Source organism: Onychostoma macrolepis, chromosome 16, assembly GCF_012432095.1.
Source record: "Onychostoma macrolepis isolate SWU-2019 chromosome 16, ASM1243209v1, whole genome shotgun sequence".
NCBI lineage: Eukaryota > Metazoa > Chordata > Actinopteri > Cypriniformes > Cyprinidae > Onychostoma > Onychostoma macrolepis.
In genome coordinates, this window is record NC_081170.1 from 7,143,429 (window position 1) to 7,169,623 (window position 26,195).

General features: G+C 35.0%; 1 protein-coding gene across 2 annotated transcripts in view; it reads left to right on the forward strand.

Annotated features, from left to right (window-relative positions):
• Positions 1-4,697: 4,697 nt before the first annotated feature.
• oxr1a (oxidation resistance 1a) overlaps positions 4,698-26,195 on the forward strand; it is a 165,351-nt gene continuing 143,853 nt past the window's right edge. Inside the window, exons 1-2 of one of the 2 annotated variants that reach the window (XM_058745908.1) lie at positions 4,698-4,797; positions 21,576-21,641. In XM_058745908.1, the coding sequence (XP_058601891.1) occupies positions 21,625-21,641 (17 nt within the window). In that variant the 5' untranslated portion in view covers positions 4,698-4,797; positions 21,576-21,624. Of the gene's footprint in view, positions 4,798-15,906; positions 16,090-21,575; positions 21,642-26,195 lie in introns of those variants that run through there. The other variant, XM_058745909.1, reaches the window with a different exon arrangement.

The window sequence follows — 26,195 nt, forward strand, 5'->3', positions numbered from 1 at the left end:
ATAAAATTAGTATTTGATGCTGCTTAAATTTAAAACCAGTTATTGCTTTAATTTTATGTCAAGATAAATGTATCAAGCATGTAAACACAATCAATCATCTCTGATACATCTCTCAGAACCGACATAAGAACGCAAACAACTTTGACCTTGAAAAAGCAGAGTCAATCTTACTATTTGATATTCAGTTTAGACCATATCAGTTTATTGTGGTTTCATCTTCTCTTCGATTCCATCTCTGAACAGCGAGCGAATAGAACGAGGCCAGAGCAGATTATATTACTGCATTAAAACACTTTATATAACACGTCCAGCAGCAATATTCATTCTGGAGGATTTTTCTGAAGTACAGTAGGCAGTGGAACTGCTCCGGACAAAAAAGAGACTCATGAACAACTATCACAAAATATAAAAATAGTCGTGGATCATCCAGGAAATGACACATAGTATTAAGATTCAAGGGTATGCAAACTTTTGAATGGGGTAATTTTTATAAATTCAGTTATTATTTTGTCTTGTGGAGTATATGTAAACATCTGTTATGTGAAATAGCTTATTCGGTACAGTACTAAATAAAATAAAAAAACATGCAATTTTCATGATCCCTCTTTTTTTGTTTCAAATATTATCATTTTGCACATTCTGCAAGGGGTATGTAAACTTATGAGCACAACCATGTGTGTGTATATACAGTGCCCTCCAAAAGTATTGGAACAGTGAAGACAAAATTGTTCTGTTGGCTGTGGAGTCAAGACATTTGCAAATATGATTAAAAGATGAATATGAGACAAAACTACAGAATGTCATATTTTATTATTAGACGTTTCAACACATATATGTTTTACCAAATAAAAAGAACAGCACTTTTAGAGTTCATCCCACTCATTGATGTGAGCATAAGTATTGGGACAGTTGAACATAAGGCAGATATAAAAGATTAAAAGCTATTATTTAGTTGCAGATCCCTTGCGCACTCACAGCAGTGAGTCTGTGACCCATAAACATCACCAGACTCTTGGTCTCATCCTTTGAAATACTTTTCCCAGCCTTTAATGCTGCCAATTCCAATTGTTGCTTGTTTTGGGGAGTTTCTGCCTTTGCTCTCCTCTTCAGCTGGTGAAATTCATGTTCAATCGGATTTAAATCTGGAGATTGACTTGGGCAGTCTAAGACTTTCCATTTCTTGCCTTATAAATTCCTTGACTGAACTGGCAGGGTGTTTTGGGTCATTGTCCTGATGCAATATGAAGCACTTCCCAATGAATCTGGTGGCATTTTCTTGAACATTGGTAGGCAAGATGGTCTTGTACCCTTCCATATTCATTCTGCTACTGTCATCATACATTAAGTCATCAGTAAAGTTGAGAGGGCCTGTTCCAGAGACAGCCATGCATGCCCATGCCATGACACCACCTCCACCAAGCCTTACAGATGAGGCTGTATGCTTGGGATCATTGCAGTTCCCTTTTTTTCTCCACATTTTTGCTTTCCCATCACTTCTATAAAGGTTCATCTTTGTCTCATTGGTCCATAAACACAGTTCAAAACTCTTCTGGCTCACCTTTGTGCTTTTTTGCAAACTCTAATCTTGCCTTTCTATTTTTGGAGCTGGTCAGAGGTTTGTATCTTGCTGTGTAGCATCTGTAATTCTGTGTCAAAGTCTCCTGAGGACAGTAGATTGTCAGAGCATCACCCCAGCTTTCTGGAAGTTGTTGGTGATTTTACAGACATGTCTTTTAGGATTCATTTTCACAGCTTTTATGATTTGTCTGTCATCAACTACTGTTGTTTTCTCAGCCGATCAGGTCGTTGTTGGCTGCTGATGTCTCCGGGGATCTCCAAACTCTTGATTTCTCCATGCCCTTTGTTTTTGCTATAGCTCTAATTGACTTCCTCTTTTCTTTTATCATCCAAATTGCTTGCTTTTCTCTCAAAGTCAGCTCCCTCCTCTTCATCCTGGTTTGTGTGTGTCATCATCGAATGCAAGATTCAGAATGCAGAAGCAATGGATATAACTGATACGACACATTCCCTGCTTTTAATATCTGAAGAATTAATGCAGCAGGACACAGCTGATCACTCAGAAAGACCTGTGAGGCAACTGTTCCAATACTTATGCTCACGTCAGATAGAGGGATGAAACTCTAAAAGTGCTGAACTTCTTAACTGGTAAAACATCTATGTGTTGAAACACCCAATAATAAAATGTGACATTCTGCAGTTTTGTCTCATATTCATCTTTTAATCATATTTGCAGATTTCTTGACTCCACAGCCAACAGAGCAATTTTGTCTTTACTGTTCCAATACTTTTGGAGGGTTCTGAAAGGGATCTGCAACTAAATAATAGCTTTTAATCTTTTATATCTGCCTTATGTTCAACTGTTCCAATACTTATGCTCACATCAATGAATGGGATGAACTCTAAAAGTGCTGTTCTTTTTATTTGGTAAAACATATGTGTTGAAACGTCTAATAATAAAAAGTGACATTCTGTAGTTTTGTCTCATATTCATCTTTTAATCATATTTGCAAATGTCTTGACTCCACAGCCAACAGAGCAATTTTGTCTTTACTGTTCCAATACTTTTGGAGGGCACTGTATGTTTTTCAAGATATATTCCTTTTGAAAAGCAAGCAGTTCATTAGTCCTAATTTAAGTCAACATCACTTTTTACAGTGTATAAATATAAAAAATCTCAATATGTCTACATATAAATCAGATACACTCTGTAAAAATGATCATGATTTTAAAGTTAAAAGACTGTAAAAATGCTACAGTAAAAAACTATTAATTGGTTAAATTCCCTATATACGGTGAAAAACGTATTGGACATTTTATGTAATTTTACAGTAAAATACAGTTTTTGGAGGTGAAAAGGAACGTATAATTTTCAGTGAAAACCCGTAAATTGACATTCCCAGAATTCCCTGCATTAACTACATTTCACATTTGATGTTTTTACGTTGAAATAAATATGTTTCTTCTTAGTTTTTTCTTTTCATTTATGTTAATTATGGTTGTATGTTACATCTAATGTTGTTAAATGAATGTTAATTGTATTATTTCAGTATCGTGTGTTACCATGATGGTGTTTAGTGTTTGTGTGAATAACACAGCGCACCTTTTCAATGCAATTTAATCAGCTCTCTAGTTCAGTCTCCAAAGCGTTTATCAGGTAATCGGCCCTTTTAAGGGCCGTTTCAATCTCAAAATTTGTTTAATGGTCTGGAACGTTCACTAACTCAGAAGCTAGAATACATGGTAAAATCTGGAAAGCTCAAGTATAGGCTACTTACAATGCTCTCATACAGGAATAAACGTCACACCACACGAGCCGACTCGATTAATATATTGATATGAGAAGGTTTGGAAAGACAAACCGTTTTCTTTTTTTTTTGTTTGTTTTTTGTCGCTATATTTCAGAATAAACCCACATCAGACAGGAAATGAACATCTAGTAATCTGTAAAAACATGTAAAAGAACAGAACAATGTGTTTAAAGAGAATAAAAAAATAATTGCCTAAAAAAAGATTGGTTCTGCTTGTTCTATATAGCATTTTTCTTCTTAGCTTGTGGAAAAGCTGCTTGTGATGAGCTTTGGTTCACCGCCTGCTTTTGGTGGTTTTCAGAATATTACAAAGGTATAAAGCAGATTTCAGAACTTCAATAGGTTGGTAGGCTATAGGCCTATTAACATTATATCACTTAGCCTTTAAATGTAGCTAAATTTAAGTTAAATATGTAAAACCTATGGTAAAATTCCGGCAACAACAGCTGCCGGTTTTTTTCAACATAAATTTTAGAGATTTTTAATTTTTTATTTTATTACAGTGTGTAGGCTATAGGTCTACTTTAAACCCAATAAAAACTGTATCATTTTACTACATTCTTACACAAATAAACATAAAATATACTTTAAGTAAGAGTAAAGTAAGCACATTTTCTGTAAATACACTAAATATCACAAAAACTATGCTTGTGTTTAAGCATATTTCTTCAAAGCCTAACTAAGCATATATTCATTACCAATGTACTTTTGAAATGATATTCAATACATTTTTAATGCACTTAAAGTAAGCACTAATATACTATCTGAATTTCAAGTACATTTAAGAGTACTTCTTTTTCACCTGGGTATATATACTGAACACACACACACACACACATATATATTTATTTATATATCAGTGTTATTTTATTATATATATATTGATAATATGTTAACATGTTCAGTGTTCATTTTTTAAAATTTTCCAGTTTTATTTTTAAGTTAAATCTCTAGTAATTTATTAGTTCAAGGTTTTTTGTTTGTTTTTCGGTTTCTCTATATAGTTTTATTCATTTTTATTTCAGTTTAGGTTTCAATTATTTTAGTACCACGAGTTACACTTAATTGCTGAAATAATATTGTATTTTTTCCAATTAACATTTATTTTAGTTCGAGGAAATTTATTTATGGTTTTTAGTTTTATTTAACTATACAAACCATATATTGCTGTGACATATTGATAATGGATATTTTTTGCATATTGTTCTTATTATCTTAACCTTCATTCTTATACGGGAAAAACTGACTTTCTGTATAAATAAATCACTCCCTGTGTATGTGACATGAAGGATTGGTATGATCCATTCCTCCCCTGTCTCAATGGTTTGGTCTGTATTCAGAAGGTCAGATTACTCTGTGTGTGTCTCATCCTGCACACAGATGCACATTACTGTGACCGGCTGCATAAACTCATCAGAAACGTCCGTGTACAAGAGACCTGGGACATGGAGAGAGCTTCATTCTGAGAGTGAGTCCCATCTTTTCTTTCTTCTCTCTCTCTCTCATGCATGTTTAGGGAATGAGGCAGCAGCACCTGCATGCTCTGACATAGAGAGTCTTTAACACCTGGATGATACAAGAGTTCATGCATGATGATACAGATGCATAAAGTGGTACGACTGATGTATTTATAGAGACTTTTGGGTGTTGTGGTGGGTTTTGCATGATGGTCAGAGACTGGACAGTCAATGATCAATGTCTGTTGTTTGCTGTTGTATCATATAGATGTGCTCTTCCAAGTTTTGCTGGTGTTGTGATTTAATTTCAAATGACATATTACAAAAATAATTGAACTTTACTTGGATGACTAGTTTCAGAAAAAAAGTTACAAATTAAGTAACAATAGTAATAATAAAATTGTCTTTAATTTCCAGAATTGGTAGTAAATTAAGGCTAGAGGTTTTTTTTTTCTTTTCTTTTTAATTAATGTATTTTAACTGATTATTAAATAATATGGAAAATTATTATATGAATAATAATATTATTATTGTTTTTAGTTTTCTTATTCATTCTTTTGTAACATTCTCCTGCCGTACAGCTTTAAATGATTCTACTTTTGATTTATACTACAAACAGAACACAAAAACTAAACAATGATGCCTTTGAAAGCATCCCGTCCTCTCATGCGAGGAATCCCGTTTGAGTCTCTGCATGAAGATCTTCTCACAGAAACACAACATCTTTAACTTGAACAATCTTATCCACTTTAAATAAGACTCACACTCATTTAAGAGTAATTTACTACAAATATTGATTCCTTGAATTGTGTTTTGAATTGTCAGAGTGATGTTCCCTGAGAGCGACTCGGTGACTGAAATCAGAGATGAGCAATGCTAACAACCCTTGTTTATCTCCAACTGTGTGTTTAAAATAAAATTGAACTTATTTCTTATGGACTCTTAAACATTTAAGTACAAATTTCAAATGTTTCAAAATGACCTAAAATATTATCATAATGCATATGCCATTGCTAAATGTTCTGCCTGCTGAGTTCAGATAAAGATATTTTTGTAATTGTGTTGAAAAACACATTTTCCTTCAATGTTAAAGAAGGACATGTGTGTCGTCCATCTCCAACTCTAGGGGGAGCTCTTCATCATAGATGTGCTTTCAGAAAACTTTCCAGCTTTCAGTGAGAATCAAAAAGCAGCTTGAGACCTTGAATCTGTTTTTTGTGTGTCATCATAGACTAAATATTGAAGAAGCTGTCCTGAGTGGGGAGTTTAAATGCATCTGATATGTATAAAACATTAAATTGCAGAGGAAACTAGAAATAGAAATAGAAAATGTATTTTGCTCTGTAGCAGCCTGTGGAAGAACAATATTAGAAAAAAATTAGGATAAATCTTTGCAGTGCACAAGTTATATGCTTATAATGTTGTAGCGGTGCATTGTGAAATGAAGTCTGACACATTGCTCTGCTTTACATCGTTCTTAAGAACACTGCTAAAATAGTCAAATCAATGTAAAGTGTAGCCTGTGAATATTAATCGGTACAGTTTAGTATTCTTTGACATGTGAGTTCAGATTAAATATTCAGAGAAGCGCAGACCCACCAGAGGATTTGATTTATCTATAATGAACATAACCTTCCTCTCGGTTCATACAGAACATAGACACTCTGACAGTCATGTTTCAGATAATAAATCTCACTCGTAATAAGAGCCTCGGAGTAGGACAGCCATTACAGGTGCTCATTTTATGGTGAAATGTAAAGGTAGAAATCTTGACAGCCATTTCCTTTTCTTATGACACTAAAATGACAGCTGCTTTATCGACTGTTCAAGGCTACAATGTAATTTGTTCCACTGGAAGATCAGTTATGATCTTCACGGTTTCCTTCTATGACTTAATCATAGTGTGATATGTAACATAAGATGTGTAAATGATGCAGCTATAGGATGTTGTTCTGCGTGTATGTATTGTATTGTATTGTATTGTATATATTTACTGTTCAAATTTTGGGGTTGGAAAGATTTTTTTCTCACCAAAGCTGCATTTTTTGGATTAAAATATAGTAAAACAGTAACATTGTGAAACATTATTACAATTTAAAGTGCCTGCATTATGAAAGGTTCATATTTTGGTTTTGGGAGTCCCCAACAACAGGTTGACAAGCATGCAAGGTCAAAAAACACTTTTATTGTCTTATAATATGCATTTATTTGTTACCTTATTTGCTCAACGACTCCCAAACTATTCGCTCAACGTTTCATTTTTTCCAAATACCCCCCCCGCGTGATGCTAATCTGCGGTGATTGGTCCGATTGGTCTAATTTTCATTTCATCTTGCCTGTAATGCCTGATAAAGCAGCGTTTGTGAGCGCAGTGCTGCTTTGTGTACAGCGTAGCGTCTGCCTGCAAAACCGGAGGCTGCATTTTCAGGAACGCAGTCCTAGGACCGCATTTCTAGGACCCTAGGTTTTTAGTGACAATGCCACCTACCGAATTAGAGGACCAGCGAAGATGGATGACAATCAGAGTGTGAGTATCAAATGTGAATCAATTTTTATTTGTTTAACATTAAAAACAATTGTGATGCATTTCATTGGAAAGTTAACGTAGCCGAAGTGATCATGATTTGCTAAATAGTCTTGAATGCATAGCCATCATATATTAGCCTCTAATGCTGTAAAATGAATTGTTAGCACATTCATTTAACGAAACTGTTGCATGATAAGTCTGTGTTGACTTATTGACAGCACTATAAACTGTAGCACGTTCGTTGTGAAAGCTTGTTAATTACTCATTGTTTTTCCATTTCGGTCATGACAACTCTCGGAAAAGTTTAGCATGGTGATGGATATGACAATGTTAATGTATTTGGTCTTGGCGGAATAGATCTGCTACACTGCTGCTGATTTGCTGCTGTTGGTTATTGCTGTAGTTGTAGATTACTGCTGCTGCTGCTGCAAGCAAGTACAGGAACTTGCTACTGCCAATGCGGCGATATGGTGCCGTGAGTATTTAAGACATACTGCTGCTGCACAATAGCATGTAAAATAACCCGTAGCAGATCTATACAGGTGGAGCTGGGGAAGGTGCAGGGCTTCAGAGAACTCTGAAAGCGAGCTGCAGGAATCTCAGTGGATGCTAGCCAGCCATATAAATGCAAGGCATTAAGCTCATTGGCTGCATGTCCAGCATGAACCAATCAGCTTGTGCCAAGTCGTTTAACTCTCTGAATATCATCAGTTACGTTAACAACCCGTCAGCTTGCGCCATCTAGAGTTCATCACAATGTGTGCTTTAAATATTTAAAGGTCATGTCAACAATATGTTATTTTTATTCAGATTTCTTGCATCTCTCTGTATTATTATTATTATTTTTTCTCAGTTCAGATGGGCTTTATTGACATAAATGTTTCAAGAACCTTTGTTTTGTATCGTATATGTGTGTGCGCTCTGTGGTAACTAAGATCTTTTAAATATGAAATTTTAAATTAGAGAGTAGAACATGTTCAACTAAACGTTCCTTATTTCATTCACTTCTCTCTCTTTCTCTCTCTTAGGAGTCAGTGAAGACGTTGTCCATGAAGTTCTTTCTATGTGGTTCACGTCATGAACAAATTTGTTTTTGTGTGTGTTCAATATAATATGTTGTAATATATTATTTTATAAAATATACACAATCTTAAATCTACTCCCAGAGTCATCCTTGTGTCTTCTCTCTGTACTAGAAAATGTGGTTGATCTAGTGACTGAAAAGACTATACCATGATTCCTTGTTTATTTTACTTGAGTTATTATATTATGCTACTTAGACCCAATAAATACTCAACAGGTTTAATTGCAATAGCCTAAAGAAAGTAGTATTTGGGTGTAATAAACCTTTAAAAAACTCTAAAACTCTAATGTAGTTAAAACTGGGTGGAAATACTGCCTTGGTGGCACTTTTTTCGGTCCTCCAAAACTAAGGTCCTCGAAATGCGTTCCTGGGACTGCGGTTCTCCAACTCGGTAGGTGGCGCTGTCACAAAAAAAAAAACTAGGGTCCTAGAAATGCGGTCCTGAAAGTGCGGCCAGACGGATATTACCGCTCCAAAAGCGGCACCTAGTGGCAAAGAATGAATTTGCATTTCCATTTAGACCAGCGCGAAAAGAGAAGACCAACAAGTGGGCGGGCAATATGCTAATGTTTCATGTTGACGTCAACATGAAATGGCTTGGGATTCATTTTAAAAACGACTCGTTTCAATGATTCAGAATCGACTCTTTTTTTTGAGAGACAATAACTTTATACAAGTTGCACTTTCAGATTTAAAAAAATTGCAGGATGTTTTCATTCACTTAGAGCTGTGTTACACACAGCATGAAAGGTCATTTTCAAAAATCCATAATTGGGGCACATTAAAATATTCTTTTAAAATGTAATTTACACATGAAAATAGGGATTCTTTGATCTTTGATTCTTTAAGAAATGTTAGGAAAACAGCATTTATTTGGAAAAGTAATTTTTGTAACAATGTAAAAGTATTTACAGTACTGTCAAATTTGACAAACTAAAATGTTCTTGCTGAATAAAAGCATTTCTTTCTTTCTTTCTATATATATATATTACTGACCACAAATTTGTTCCCTTTTAGTTTATTATTAAAACAATGGCAACTAACAAATCCACACACCTTTGTTCTGACTTCAGATCTCAAAAGCTAATATTCGTATGAGATAAATGTCATGTCCTCGCACACCATTTATTTTCTATTTCTCTAATTGCACGGGGGACCTTTTCTCGTCTCTTAGTGAAATTAAAATTCTGAAAGACACAGTCACATGAAAGACTGAACATCATGACAGCTTGTCTCTCTCAGATTCTTTCAAAATGAAGGTTTCATTTCAGTGTTGACGGATCACTTATTTACAGCACATTAAATAAAGATTTCTAATTAAAACTATGGCTCTGTTCCAATACCAAGTGAGCTGCCTTGCAAGAAGAAATTTCTCTCACTCCACCCTCTTTTATACATTATTTCAAAGAACTTGCAATGCAATGCATTGTGGGATTATCATTTCCATGAAAGATGCATACAGTGCTTCCTTTTTAAATTTGATTAGAATGAAGTATCGTAATCACATTGCCTACCTTTTGGAACATACTTAAAATGTTGCCTACGTAGTCAGCTCACTAGGTTTTGGAACAGAATCGCTGTTTTTCTGTTGTTTTTGTTTTGAATACTGCAACAATGATTTTTTTTTCTTCTGTATCTACGGCATTATTGTCAACTCATGGTATTGCGTAACAGTGTAAATCCTAAATCCAAAGAAGCCGGTTGGAGTCCTCCAGGTGGTAGGAGCTTTACTGGTTCAGGCTACAGCGATATATCATGCAGCCACACTTCATTTATGAATTAATAGTGCGCTGACGCAAACTAGTCAATGATTTATGGGACAGACGGAAAAAGTTGAAATATCAAGACTTTAAAAAGGGTTGCTGTGTGCAGAGCTGGGTAGTAACTGATTACATGTAATCTGGATTACGTAATCAGATTCCAAAGATTAAGTACTTGTAATCAGAGAAATTACATTTTAAAATACTCGTAATCAGACTACAGTTACTTTTTTATGGATTACATGATTACATATTATTCACACAATAGGTATAAATTATTCATAAATCATTGATTCTCCCTAATTTCTCTTTTTCATCTTTTAAATGTTCCTTTCTAAAATAGCCTACCGATTATATAAATATTATATATGTATATATAGTCCAGTTTTGTGGACATTCACTCAGAGATCAGTCATTAGTCAGGTGGCGACAGCATTTGAACACTGGATTTACAAAAATCATTTCAGGTTTAAGAAGGGTTTCAACGTTGCATCAACTAGGCTACTGATGAACTCATTCATTTTTAATTGAATTATTACTCTGTAGGTTATTTTAACCATGTTTTATTAAAATGCACATATTCACATTATTTCTTATTCTTATTTTAAAAAAAAGAAAGGGAGTTTGTTTTAAAATTTTAATTTGTTTATGATTTAATTAATTGTCAGCTTTTCATTAAACTCACAACCCCTCTGCAGTTCCTTTACGAACCCTAGTTTGGGAAACCTTGATGTAATATAATATTTAATGCACTTCATGTTGTAAATTACAATGAATGGAACAAGTTTTCTTACTCTTTGCATTTTTTACATCATTATGGTACAAGATAATGCTATTTAAATCAATGTGATAAACGAGTTAAATCAAAAGTAATCTAAAAGTAATCTGATTATATTACCTAAAATGTGTAATGTAACGGTTTACGTTACTGACTACAATTTTTGTCATGTAATCTGGAATCAGTAACGGATTACAATTTGTAAGTAATCTACCCAGCTCTGGTTGTGTGGGACTGCATAAAAATTTATTAGGAATGTTTCTTTTTCATGAGGAGAAAATGTCTAAGCTCTAAGTCTGTTAGTGACAGCACTGCTAACTAATGCTGTAAACATTTGTTTCACAGCAATGAACTTCAATGACTGTCTCATTTAATTGCATTATGGTTTTGTGCATGGTTGATGCTGATGCTGTTTTGCAACTGATTTCCCCTCAGCAGTCAATAAAAATATCTGTCTATCTTTTTAATACTTAATTATTTTATATAAAAAGCAACAGACTTTAGACCGATCCTTGGCGAGGAATTTTTAGGCATGCTGTGAAGCCTTAACTATGTTAAAATCTTGGCATGTTCCTTTTATAAAACAGCCTCAACAATGTTCAGTAAAAAAAAATTTATTCATAATTGGAATTTTAAAAAATCCTGCACCTAGTAATATAGTTCATTAGACTATAACGTTATTTTTTTAAATCCATTTCTTATTTTATAATTTGTATCTTGTATCTTAACTTGTATCATAAGAGCGGCCTTGAAAATGAGAAGCTCTCTTAAATATGAGCAGACCGTTCATTAGCTCACAATTTTTTCAGCCATTAACAGTTTTCAGATTGCATAATATTTAACAGTTATGGCAAGCGGTTTATGGTGCTGGAGATCCAGTGAAAGATTTAAATCCCAGTGTAAACAGAAGTACAGTGTCGTCTGTAGATTAGTGAGGGATTTGCTCTTCTAAGCCCTAATAACACAGATACTGACCCTGGCAGCTTGGTTTATCATGTGTTACTCACGTGTTTCATGTATTAAAGGAATAGTTCACCCAAAAGTGAAAATTTGCTGAAAACTGACTCACCCTCAGGCTATCAGACTGAAGTTGTGTGGATTACTTGTGGATTATTGTGATGATTTTATCAGCTGTTTGGGCTCTCATTTTGACGGCACCCATTCACTGCAAAGGATCCACTGGCGTGCAAGTGAGACACGCATATGAGTGATTGGTGGCTCATTTTGACAAATTTCCCACTTAGTTGTAGGGACCTTTTGGTTGCTCATCTGCTGTTTTAGATGTTTCCGTGCTTGTGCTTATGCTATATTCGTTGAATCAGTAACAGCAGCTATTATTCTCTCCCGACATGTCAGTTTCAGACTGCAAATTTAATTTAGCATTTGCAATGATGAATGATTTTGCAGATTTTTGCCTTGCAGATGACAAAATGTCCAAAAAACTATGTGCATTAAATAGTACACTTCCCTTTTAAATTCACATTACGTCCAGCTCGTGACAGTCAATGTGATAAACATGACAAACAACTGGCAAAATCCACATGCACATGATCAACACCAAAGCGGGAATGAAATGCTCTTATAGGACTGAATCTGTGCGCTGTTGTATCGAAATGCGTCCAGCTCTCAAGATTAAATTTACCTTGGAACAAAGTCATTTTAGAGCACTGCCTCCTGAGGCATTTGTCTCTGTCAACATAATATCATTTTGTGTAATGACTCAGCAGAATAAATCCAGAGTTGGACTGACAGAGTCCCACCTTGCCAAGAGCTCAAACAATCACATCTGTGTTCAGAATGTAAATTGTAGGGAATGGAGCTCAAGCACACACTCACTTCTCTGCAAGGTTAAAGCACTGTTTATGTTCTTTAGATTTAATAATACATTTATTGGAGATAATATTAAGGAGTTTCAGTACAAGAGCACATTTTGAACAATAATAATAATAATTCAGTATTATTAATTATTATTATTATTTTTTAAAAAATACAGTCATTTTGATAACCAGAATTGGAGGCTTGAATCAGCCACAGGACAAAAAGAAAAAAGCTTCCAATACCTTCCAATTTCTGCCTCAGAATTGAGAGATAAACTCAGAATTTCGGGATGTACATTTAGAATTGCTAAATATAAACTCGCAGGTCCGAATTGTGAGAGAGGAATTCTGAATTCTTTACATCTTGCAAAACTGACTTATTTCCTCAGAATTGCGAATTTATATCTTGGCTGTTTTGCTTGTAAAATTATTTTATCACATTTGAATCTAAAGATGCTTTTTGGTGCAAATGCAGCATTTAGCAGCACGGGCCCAGAATTTATCCCACATAAAAAAGTAGTTTCACCTCAAAAGGATGGTTAAGACAACTTACATTTTCTTTTTTATTTTAAAATATGGAATAGATATTATTTCTCAAAGTCGAAATAATGAATTGTTATTGATTTATTATTAATAATCAAACAACAGCAAAACTCTACCACATGTGAGGGAATTGCATTATGGGAAATCACAGGTCTGTGTAACACTCTAGTCTCATTCTGTGTCAGGACAGTTTAATAATTAATTAAAACAAGTGTGTCTGCTCAAGGCTGGAAAGGTCTTGCAATGAATATCCTAAGCAGGTCTCAGACAATCCCATAGTGTCTCAGATATCACAACACAGAACTTTCACTTCAGCTTTTCACTTACTCCATAACCATGTGGACACGCAATTGATTTTAAAGAAAATAACTTTGCATTCTGACTTGAGAAATAATCTTGTGGTTTCATGTCTTGTTTTTTTTTTTTATGGAGTTGACCTTGTATTTTTTGTATTCCTCAAGCCAAGCGCAAACTACAAGACTAGTCACCCTTTCATGTTGTAAATATGTTGCCTGAAAAATCAAACTGCTGCCTACGTCTTCACCATAATTTTTCTGCTTTTTATCTTGTTCTGTGTAGATGGAAAAACAACCAAGCTTTTCTTTCAAGTTGTTTGTTTATGTGTCAGGAATCAATCTAGCTTAGCTGAACATGTTTGAGAAATTTGGAGATAATAGCTAGGCCTATTTTAGGAAGGAGAATGATCTATATTCTGTGTTCAGTTGTGCAAAGCACACACCAACATGACACAAAACAAACTATTTTAAATATGCACAGGGAAACAAGCTAGCTTTAGCTGTAACATCTTACAGGCTTACAACTGATGAAACATCCAGAACACAAGTCTTCACATAAATGATTTTGTATAAGAATGCGAGGGGACACCAGTTGGTCAGCAAACATAACTCAAACTTGACAACAGAACTAAAACTATTGAATCATTTAGGTTAGTATTTTCTGTAGGCTATTTAGAATGGAAGACTTGGCGAATTAGCGATTCAATGTAGGTCGTTTCAAACGGAGTTGGCAGAACGATCTGAATCGGTAGGCCTATAAGCCAATTTTATTGGTGCACAAAGCACAGTAAATTTACTGATAAATCCTTGTCTGAGATCAGAGATGGTCTTTTACCAACATGAGAATCATAGCAATCATATTGTGTCTCCTGTTTTGTTTTGTTTTTTGTCTGTTGAGTCAAATCTTCCGAGTCGATTCTTTCAATTGCGTTTAGTTAGGGTCCGATTCACATGCTGGTCCGAATCCGTTCGCGTTTTAATCCGAATCATTCGCATCACGTGCTGAATCGTTTGGAGCGCGTTCTCACTCAGTAAAACAACGCGACACTCAAAACAGACACAGAGCGCTGAATATAATTGATATTTACCTACTTTAATGATGTCAACAGCTCTGCACTGCAGGCACATTTCCCAGTGAAAAACACTTTTAACTAGACTTCCTCGAAACCTTAATTGTGCATGTAGGCTGTATGCGTTTTATTGGCTTCATGGCGCCATGGCATCAAGTCTGTTTGCACCTGTCTCTCAAACATATTTAATTGCTTTAGCAATTTTATATCACTGAGCATTGTAGCAATTTATAAGTTTTAGCAACAGTTAAAAACTCTTGTTGACATAGTATGAATTTATAGAGTGGAATATTTATCTCAGATAGCCTTTGAAGATAATTTTTTTGAGTTCATGCTGAGAACTGACTTTTGATTGCACATCTTGTCAAATCTAAGAACACTTTGAGACGTTTAGATGTTTTCTGAATCTGGGGACATGTGAAATCACTGGGGTCTTTTTCTGAGGGGAAATATCTAAGAAGAAGAGTTCTTATTGGATTTCCATTGCTATAGAATAACTTAGATAAATATATCTTTTGTGACCTTTTTTTTTTTTTTTTTACTGATCTTATGGGTATGTAGAATGAAAAAAAGTTAATTTCACATGCTTGAATTTATTTATCTGGCAAAACTATTAGGATATAAATGGAAAGTCTTGTGTGATGTCATTAGGTTTGCATGGTGATTTATAAAGGTCTAAGCTGTGTCCGAAATCGCTCACTCTTTCACTCATTCACTAATCCCTATATAGTGTAAGGCAGTTGAGTGGACTATATCAGAAGGAGTGAAAGAAATGAAGTGAACGGATTCGGACGGTGACACGTACACTGCGCGTGACACTTGGCTGTTACAAAAACATCTTCGTCACATGTACTTTTATATTTTAGAAAAGAATATTAATAGCAATAACACTTAAAATTACTTTATATTGTAATCAGCTTTGTGGTTTCATTGATGGTATATTGTTAATTTGTTTTGTAATGCTTATATGTTCATAATCATTAAATAGGCTACTATTAAAATACTGTCAACAAAAATTAACTCGCATTAATTATATTCATAATTTTATGTATTTATTGTTTGGCCGTATACGGCCCCCAGTGTCTTTTAGTACCGCCCGCTGGATTATATTACACTCGGATGATCAATTTTAAAAACATTTGAAAAGTAAAGATAGCTTTCAGTTTATGATGTTAATACTAGGCTATCTCCAACCAGGAGAGGTCGCTAGTTTCCAGCCGCTCCCAGTATTAATCTCAGCGCAGTGTAAACATTCACTAACGTTAGCAAATAATAAATGAAAAACAGACCATGAAAACAGTATTTTCCAGTCAAGATGGTTAACAGATTAAATTTTTTAACAAGTTCAGGGGGATACCTATATGTTTGGAAATCTGTATTTTTATTTAAATCGCCATCACACCGCTGCTCACAGACAACGGGACGCAGGTAAAATGCATAGTCAACAAAAGCTTTTTGCCAAATGCATGACAGAAATGTTTGCAGAATGCACTGAACTATGTTCTTCAGTTTAATTGTTTAAATTTATGGCCATGAAAACTCCTAAATGTTACAAAACTCTAAATTAGAAGAGGTCTTAAATTTGGGGACGGAAAGACAAGAATTGCTATATGGATTAATATGACTATTAAACTGAATAAATATGAGAGTTGCACTTTTCAAAGTCAGGGGCTGCTGCGGTTACCGGGAAACCGGTATATTCTGCCGTTCTGAAAGTGAAACCTGCTGCCAGAGAACGAATGTGCATTTTCAATAAGCCCGTCTGCTATTTTTGCTACATATTTTTAAATATAAAGCTAATGCATTATAAAAATCTAAACAATTAAGTCATTAAGATATAAATATATGTTATTTAATATAATTCATTACCATTTGGAATAACTTTTTTTTTTTTTTTTTTTTAATAAGCCCTTTTTATCTGTCCTCTTAGGTTGTTTTGAGAGTGTTCTGTAGGCCACTAATAAAAAAATGACCTCTGTACATTTGTTTGTTGCAAGTTTACAGACAATGCAATTGAGATGTTTACATTGACTTGTTGGGTAATATTTCTGTCAACTGACAACAAATTTTCCCTTCTGAACTAGCGTAACTGCACAAGTTTTATAGTTAATAAAATCTTTAAAAACAAATTACATTAATTATACTTTCATTTCTTTCAATAAAAAGGAAATTGGGTAAGACGGTGTAAAAGGTGTGTGGACGTGGATTCGTAATCTGGAGAAAAAAAATGCTGGCCCTCGTCACTCTCAAAGTTGCCCATCCCTGATCTAGATGAACACACTCCATCTATCGTGTTTGTAGAATCAGCAGTGTTTATGAAGGTCTTTATTTGTTAATGTGCATGAGCAAATCGTCCCTTTGTGCTTTGATTTATTGAGTAGATGGCAGGCAGTGAACAGAGGACAACAGCGGCCTGTGATGAGAACTGAACCTCTGGAATGAGTGTAAACAGTGTTCAGAATCAACAGCAGGGCTGTTTACACGTCTGCTGCAATAGTGAGGAAAATTTCCATAATCACATCGTGTTTCTGCAGGCTTCATTTGACCCCTGTTAGTCCCTGGAGATGTTGTCAGGTTTAAAGAGTTTCTGTAAGAATCAGGTAAAGGATGAAGAGAGCGCAGTGGAGGATGAGTCACCTCGCTGCAGACGCGCAGTGATTAAGACCACAGAAAGCCTTCCAACACGCATGATTTGTTTGTTTCTGTGCGGGTGATTGTGGGAGGAGAATGAGGATGAATCAGAATTTGCTTTATAATATTGTACATCTTTGTTCCATTTAAGCACTTGTTTTAGGGTGGTAAACAGCTCCAGTGAAAAAGTGCCACGGTTTTTAGACATTTACAAAGGAACTTGTAAATACCATGGTGGGTTGTATGGCCAAAGTCTTAAATTTGAATAATCTTAGATCATTTTACACAATAGTTATTGTTTCAACAGCTTTATAGAACTATCACATCATGTCATGTCATGAGAAATCAGATTTTTTTGGTTATATTTTCAGATAGTTTAAAAAAAAAAAATATATATATATATATTTATTTATTTATTTTATTATTTATTTATAATTTATAGGAAGAAATTAATCAAGAATGCATTAAATTGAACAAAAATGTGTAACTGTTTTCCAGCAAATCAGCATATTAAAATGATTTCTGAAGGATCATGCGATACAGAAGACTGGAGTAATGGCTGCTGAAAATGAAAAATATTATTTTTTACTGTATTTGTGAAAAAAATGAGCGTAAGAATCTTTTTTTAAAAAACATTAAATAGACATAAATTTTTTTATACAGTATCTATGTTGACACTATTAAATAACTGAAATAGAAAACTTATTTTAAGTTGTAATAATATTTAACATTTTTGTTTTGTTTTGATCAAATACTGTAAATGAAGCATTGATGAGCACAAGAAACTTTTTTAAAAACATTTAAAAATACATATTTATATATTTTTATATCATTTATTTTTTTCCATTAGTGAAAGGAAGACTTCATATATAGTGAATGCTTAGTTGTACCATAGTTTGAGAAGCATAGTCTTAGGGGAAAAAATCACATCAGATTTTTTTACACTTGATTCAGTGGTCCACAGCTCCCAATGGGAAGCGGCACTCAAAAAAAAAACCAAACCATCAAAGTGCCAGCGAGCTGCTGCCCACGTCTTCCCAGTCGCCGTCTCATCCATATTGTTTATCTTCTTGTTCTTCATGTTCTGTACAAGAAAATGACCACAAGCCCTCCTCCCTGTTGTGTGTTGATGTTGTCAAGAACTCTTGCATTGCTTTGTGTGTGAGTTCGTAGAAGAACAGTGGGACTTTTGGGATGATTGTTTAAAGTCAACCTAGTCTGTAGTTAGTTGTGTAAACTGCAAGTCTTTAAATATACTCAAGGCAACCTGCTTGTGTCTTGTAGTGTTCATTGGGCCATCCGTTTCAATGTCAATAGCACCGTTTTCTCAACAAGCTTGCCACTGCCCTTTGAAACCACACACACAGTCCATGGCACTTTATTTTGGAGCGATGAAAGGCTTCTGATGAAATCACTCTAAATCTGTTGAACGCTTAGACCAGAGGGATGACTCACTGCTGAGAAGAGGAAATACAATAAAATGAAATAACCTTCTGAACGTGCCACGTTTCCCTCAGCACAGACCTCGGCTTCCGCTGCTGTTGTGGGCTGTGGGTTTATGACATAAAACGCTGAATAAAGAACTGATTTTTTTTATGCCTGCTGCAGGTACCACAGCTTTTATGATTACAACTCTTTCTTCAACAGGCTCTGTCTGTATTTTTTCACATCTCCTCCCACACATGTCTCCGATGTGTTGGATAAAAATAGACTAGATTAAACCAGCAAGTGAAGATCAGAGTGTGAAAGTCAGAGTGGAATACCGAACAGGAGAAATCCCATGATTCAGTGCTGTTCATCAATGCCATCTCTCTGTGTTTTCCCAGAACTCCACAACACACGGCTCTTAAAATAGACCAGTGTTTTGTGTGTCTGTGGACTTAGACATTAAAAGGAATAAAACAACAAAGCATTGACACAACTACACACACATACACTATACTATATATTTTCAATGACTATTTGTCCTCATTTGACACTGTGTGTGTGTGTGTGTGTGTGTGTGTGTGTGTGTGTAAAAAATAAATACATTTAAAAAAAGTTTGCTCCCTTCAGTCACAACTGTCTTTCTGTTCCTTTGTTGAATGTCCAATTTCTGTTTTTGAAAAAATTTGGTACTTTAATTTTCATTTTTTCTTGTTATTTTTAAATGATCCGCCATTTTTCCCAATTTTTGAATTTATTTTATTTTATTATTTTTTATGATTTAAAACATTTTTTTTAATACAATCAAAGCAATCTTGTTGTCGTCTTTTCTTTTCTTTTTTGCCATATGCAGCTGTAGCAATACTAGCATTGGACCTCATTCACGACTCACGAGTTAGTGGATTTATAAATGATTTCCAGGTTTTTTTCCTGCTTGTATTTCATGCTTCTGTGTAATTTTTATATCACTATATTTTTGATGCTTTTATTTAATTTTCATTTTACTATTGCTGTACAATAGCTTGTGTTAGTGAACATTCTGGCATGACGTTGATGCCTTCTTTAGGAATGTACTGTTCTGAAAGGTCATGAAACATGACCTTTGACCTCAGGAGGACTGTTTTTTTTTTTCCAAAGCTTTCTAGGAGGAGAATGTGCAATTGCTCTTTTGACAAAATGTGCTTCCAAGGAGAGTTGAGGTGTTAGAGTTGAGCACCTCTCCAGAAGCCAAAGAGCAAATTCATGTAATTTTTTTTCTGTCTGCTCCCAAAACATTGGCTTTTGCACTTATCAACTCTTCCAAACTCTTCCAAGTAAATATTTATTTGGGCAGGTTTATTTTTGTATCGGTACGTACCTTGGTCTTGGCCAAAATAATTAAAAAAAACTTTTCTATTGGTATTACCCAGGGAAGAAAAGATATGTTCTTTGAATACATGCTGACTTCATGCCATGCTAGTAATGAGTAATGCCACAGTACATTTTGTTTCTCATTTTCTCTGTCCATCACAGTCAAAGTTGTGGTTTTTGTCATGTTGGATTATAAGTTTAAGGTCCTGCACGTTAATGATGACCTTTACCGCTGCTGCTGTAACCTTTGTGTTAAAGAGTACCTACTGTATAGCCTGCAGGCCACATCACTTATGCATGCATCCAATCAGGTGTACAGATAAAAAAGCTCCTGCTTCTCCTACGCTCTTTAGATGTACAAGCCACTTTTATCCACAGACAAGTATGTGAAAACCTCTTCAAATTAAAGTCTGTTTTTTTATTTTTCTCTTAAAAAGTCTAGAGATGATGGCAAGCATGGAGAAAGCACATCTTTTGTTTGCATTTGGCTAATAGATTTTAACCACCTTTCCTTTATACCAGGGGTGTCAAACTCAATTCTGGTGTCTGGTGTCAAAACCAGAGCCCTGCAGAGTTTAGATGCAACCCTAATTAAACACACCTGATCCAACTAATCAAGTCCTTCAGGCTTAATTGAAAACTGCATAGTATGTGTGTTGACATCCCTGTTTTATACCCATCATCCAAAGTTCAAATATTTCAATGCATCCAAAGCTCAAATCCAATCCAAAAACACAATTGGAACTCAATGCAGCTCCCATACTACTCTCCATTGGAAATGAATGACTTCCGTTCTGTCGTTTGTTAAAGATAGTCAGCCAGCATCACTTGCAAAATCAAACGTATAATATCATTATGTGACAATGTGGCATACTACTAATATTTTTGTAATATTTATCTTTACATACTATTTACGTACTATACTATTTTTTTTTAAAAAGGCAGTATATAGTATATAATGCACAGTATTCAACAAGTATTCTGTCTTGAATGGCCATGCAGTGTTGACAACACTTTAATTTCACCCAATTAACAGATTTAGAAGACTGCAAACTCTCCCTTCTGTCTTTAGATGGAGTACAGCTTACGCTCGGCAAACATCTCACAACATTCAACCAGTGTGATAATGAATTATTCATCAGCTCACAGAAACTATTAAAACTAAGCCTTTAATGAGAGCAACTGAGATCATTAAGCTCAATGTACTTCAGTCAGACATTAATCAGCCAGTGTGTTCTTTATCCTCTGGTCACTTTTAATATCTGTAAATGTGTCCAAAATAATAATTTCGTGTTCATTATTTCTTTATACATGGTATTTTTCTTTATATGTGATAAAAAAAAAAAAAAAAAATGAACCAACGCTAAGAGTTTTTCTAGTTTAGCAGCTCTGTTTGAATATTTTATTAATGTGGGGTTTTTTGGAGACATAATCATTGTTGTTTTGGGCTCAGGTCACCTTCACATATCTGCTCTTAATATCCTTTCTGTGTCTGGTTGCTTTCTCAGGTTTTTCCCAGAAGGAAACGTTTGAGTCAGAGGCGAACGTCCTGCCAACATGTTCAGCACCAAAAGGTCAGAGTAACACAGTGGTTTGTTTTTATTATTTTTGTGATCTTTTATGAAAAATTACAGTGACTTGGAGGACTAGACTTTATTTACATCATATTTTAATCGTTGTAAAGTGATAAATGACTCACAATTAATGTAAAAGCATTAACTTGAGTTTGTATTACATTTTTGCTGCCATTTTCTGAATGTAAGGTTGTAGAGTTCACCCATACAGTTTTTTTTTTTCTTCACCATTTCTTGTCCTTTAAAGGTGTCATATGTTGAGTAATAGGTATTTTGAAGTCATAGTTCTTTGTACTAAAAAAACATATTGTAGCTTGCAGTTCCTCACCGGTCTGAAGATATTCTTCATTGAAGCTAAGTTACAAAAATGTATCATTTTGAGCACACTTATAGCTTCCCGATACCTTACTTTTGTATAATTGTTACATGCATTTTTCATGTAAATATATTTACATATAATTTTTCTAGGCTGGATTTTATTTTTTATTTTTTTGATAAATGACACATTGTATTTAACTCTTTCATTCAAGCATATATTTCCTTTGAATGCATTTCCATTGCAGCCGTGTTTTCAGAGTGTCAAAAGCCAGGTTTGACTCATCTAGCTGAATATGATTACGCTCTTGTGGGTCATTGCGTAGACACACACGCTAAGTTTGACACCACAAACCAACGTAATTGGTAGCTCGTGGAATTAGAAACCAACTGGGACGCACAAAATTGACAAAAGCTGCGTTGAGAGCCTGTGACCTCAGGAAATCGCATTGTTATTCTGCACAAGATTTCCCCCCATGCTTGTCATGAGTGCCACAGTATGTTGTTGAACACACGGTACAGATTTGAGCCTACTTACTAATTAACACTGATTGTATTAGTCATAAGAGCGATTTTCTCAAGCGATGATTCTCATGAGATGTTCGTTTGGCTAATGATCACAGAATCCTAGATCAGAAAAAACATGATTTTCAGGTTCTAGTTCAGTTTGCCCATTAGTACTGTACATACTGTTTGAGTTTAGGTTTTTGTTTTTCAGCCCTGTAATACATTCTGATTGGCTCATAACGTTTGGCAGCATTAAATACAAGAGCAAGAGTAAAGAAAGATTCAGTTGGACACATTTTGTTTGCATGCAAAAATCCACCTTTTACTATACTCTAATATTTCCTGTGATTTATAGTATAAGCCTGTTGTCATTTTGCCTTTTTTCCACTCATTTTCCATTCCTTTAGCCACTAGTAGTGAAAGTTTGTTGTTTTTGTAGAAATCAAGCATAGTGTTAATTCTGGCAGGTCGTGTTAGTCAAGCTCGCATCAGCTGATCTACGTCTACCTATAGGAATACAATGCCTATCTCAGCATTCATGTACTGTGTAAGGTCCTTCGGTATTATCAGCAGCTTTTGACCCTCCTCCATCCCCAACTCCTCCTCTCATCCAGTCAGGATTTGGCATTCTGATTCTCTTTTGAATCAGGCTAATTTCTAAACATTATATTATTGAATATTAATGATCTCTGCAATACATTGATGTTGGTTCTGTTCTTTTACCTTAGGGGGTTATCGCAGCTCTCCCTGCTCTCATCCGTGCTTGGCTGCATGGATGTGCAGGGAGTTCTTGCCCAGAACAGAACCATACCGCCAATCCAAACTGTATGCTAATCGTCAATCCTCTTGGAACGATAGTGGTCCTGACAGACATTTGCATAAATGCCTGTGTGGCAAGTGACTGTTTAAAACCATTGCAATGAAATGTAAAAAATGTAAGACAGGGACTTGGTTTTAAGATTTTGAGATGAATTTTGGTCATTTTGTGGGTATGACATTTCGATTAAACATTATAAGGTCACATTATGAATTGTTCACAGTAGGATCAATAACATGCATTTAGAAAATATATAGGGGTGAATTTTAATTTCATGCCAGCTTTAAATAAGAAAACATTTCCATTTTAACAGCTCCCAAGTCTTAGGTTATAAATATGGTACACTTTGTTTTTTTTATAACTCGTTTTCTTTCCACATCCTTCCAAAAGTCAAATGACTGTTTAGAGGAATTTATTTGGTAAATGCATATCCATTGTTTTTCTTGTTGTTATCTTGGTATTTCCATCCAGCATTTTTATGCAATATCCCAAAATTTGCATAAACAATATGTGGATGGAAATCTGGCTAATGACCCTAATCTTGAAATGACAACACTTTCCAACACTATTGAGGGTAACACGCATGATCACATGGTTTTGAACCAATCTGCATCCACTATAGAGCTCTTTTATTGTTTGGGTTTGGGTTCTCATCAGCAGTTTAATGGCTCATGTTTACAGGCGCTTGTTAAACTGTAACGGGAACACAGCTAAATTGAATCCTTCATCGCTGGGATTGTTTATTAAATGCATTACAGTTGGAGCAGCTCATTAAAAATGTTGCCCTGCCATCAGTCTTCCCGTGAAAAAATGAACCGTAGTTGTCTTTGAGGTCGCAGTAATGCGTATGCGCTCTGGGCGGCAGATAAGGCTTCCTCTAATTAGACTTACCAATGTTTACGTTCTGAAATGAGCTCAGGCAGTAAGAGCTAAACTGTTCCACTGATGCCCCGGGCACAGGACTCATTACGCAGTCGTCCCATTGCGGTCACCGGAATCATCTTGACCTCCTGTAGCTACGGTGTCACTTAAAATCCAGCAAATATTCAGCTGACCCTGGGTAATAGAAAGAAGGTTCACCCTCCAGGGTTGTTTTGAAACAAATCACATTATAGTTTAATTTAGTTCTGCATCCTTGTGTATACCTGTGCACTGACTGAAGTAGACACCAGTGACTTCCTGCTGAAGCAGGAAGCGGCCTTCTTAGGATGCGGAGACTGAGCTGTCACGTACAGGGTTTTAATTGCTGTCGGTGGGTGCTGTCACGATATTAAAGCAGAAGTTGGACTCTTGAGCTACAGCGAACAGGAGACAGACAGGTCTACTGTGATGCTGTGGATGTCATATTGTCAGGCTGAATGACATTATAAGAATGGAATTAGATAGCAGTGTCACAGAGAGCCTGCTTTTCAACTTTGGAAAAAAACTTTGGAGGTGATTGTTAATTTGACAGCAGGCAACTTGCTCCATCACTCACTTTGCTTTTGTGTAGCGGAAAAAAAGCCCATACAAATTGAATGGAATTAAAAATCTTTACAGTCTTTGAAACAAAAATGTAACCCTGGACCACAAAACCAGTCTTAAGTCGCAGGAGTATATTTGTAGCAATAGCCAAAAATACATTGTATGGGTCAAAATTATTGATTTTTCTTTTATGCCAAAAATCATTAGGACATTAAGTAAAGATCATGTTCCATGAAAATATTTTGTAAATTTCCTACTGTAAATATATCAAAACTTAATTTTTGATTAGTAATATGCATTGCTAAGAACTTCATTTGGACAACTTTAAAGGTGATTTTCTCCAGATTTTCAAATAGTTGTATCTCGCCCAAATATTGTCCTATCCCATACATCAATGGAAAGCTTATTTATTCAGCTTTCAGATTATGTATAAATCTCAATTTCGAAAAATTGACCTTTATGACTGGTTTTGTGGTCCACAAATGTGAAAATATCCATTAAAATAGGGAATAATGTACTTTATTAATATGAAGAAGTTTTGTAAAATTTATTTTTTTTTAAATGTATTTATATTTTTTAAGCTGGAGTTTTATCTGTATTTTAAATGTTGCACCTCATTGCTTGTGTTGTGTTTTAAGGTTAATGGAAATATCTGTAAAATTACTGAATAATGTCCTGGCAAAAAATAAATAAATAAAACAAATACTGAAAATTATGAAATTAGATTATTTTGGATCGCGGGTATTTAACTGGACATTTAATTGTGCATGCATTTTTTCCCAGTACATATTTACATTGTGTGCATGCATTTTTTCTAAAACTCAGTAAATCTCTAAAAACACTAATAAAATAATAATACTGATCATCTCAAATAAAAAAAAAGCAATCAACATCAAGCAGTTCCCATGTGTAATGTGAGCACAAATCAAACTCCCTAACCTTGCCAAAGAGAACACTGACACCAATAACCCACACTTGATTAGTTGCAACTTCCAAATACAGAAGACGTTCTTCCTTCGAAAAGCATAAGGCACAAAGGGATATTCAGTCCTTCAAAGGCACAATGATCTAATCAGGGCAGAATGACCTACAAATGCACAGATATCCTGACTGACATTGGGAATGCTTTGGAATTCTGAGAAGAAGTGGTGGAGATGTGAGGAGCTCAACCGATTACTGTCCACTGCTGTTCTCTTTCCTGAGGGTGATTTTGATTGGTGTTCCATTCATTAGCATAAAGGGGAGGTGTTTGTGAGTTATTATGAGTGTGTTTGTCAGATTACAGGAGGTACGTGCAATCATTGAAAGCTGATTTTGGTTGTGTGTACTCAGGGTCCAGAATTAACACTGGGCAAGTGACAAATGCAAGTAAAAATTGACTTTGACAGGTAAATGAAATAAAGGCCTATAACTTTATTAGGAGTTGCAGCATTAGATGGTTTAAGTTGAAT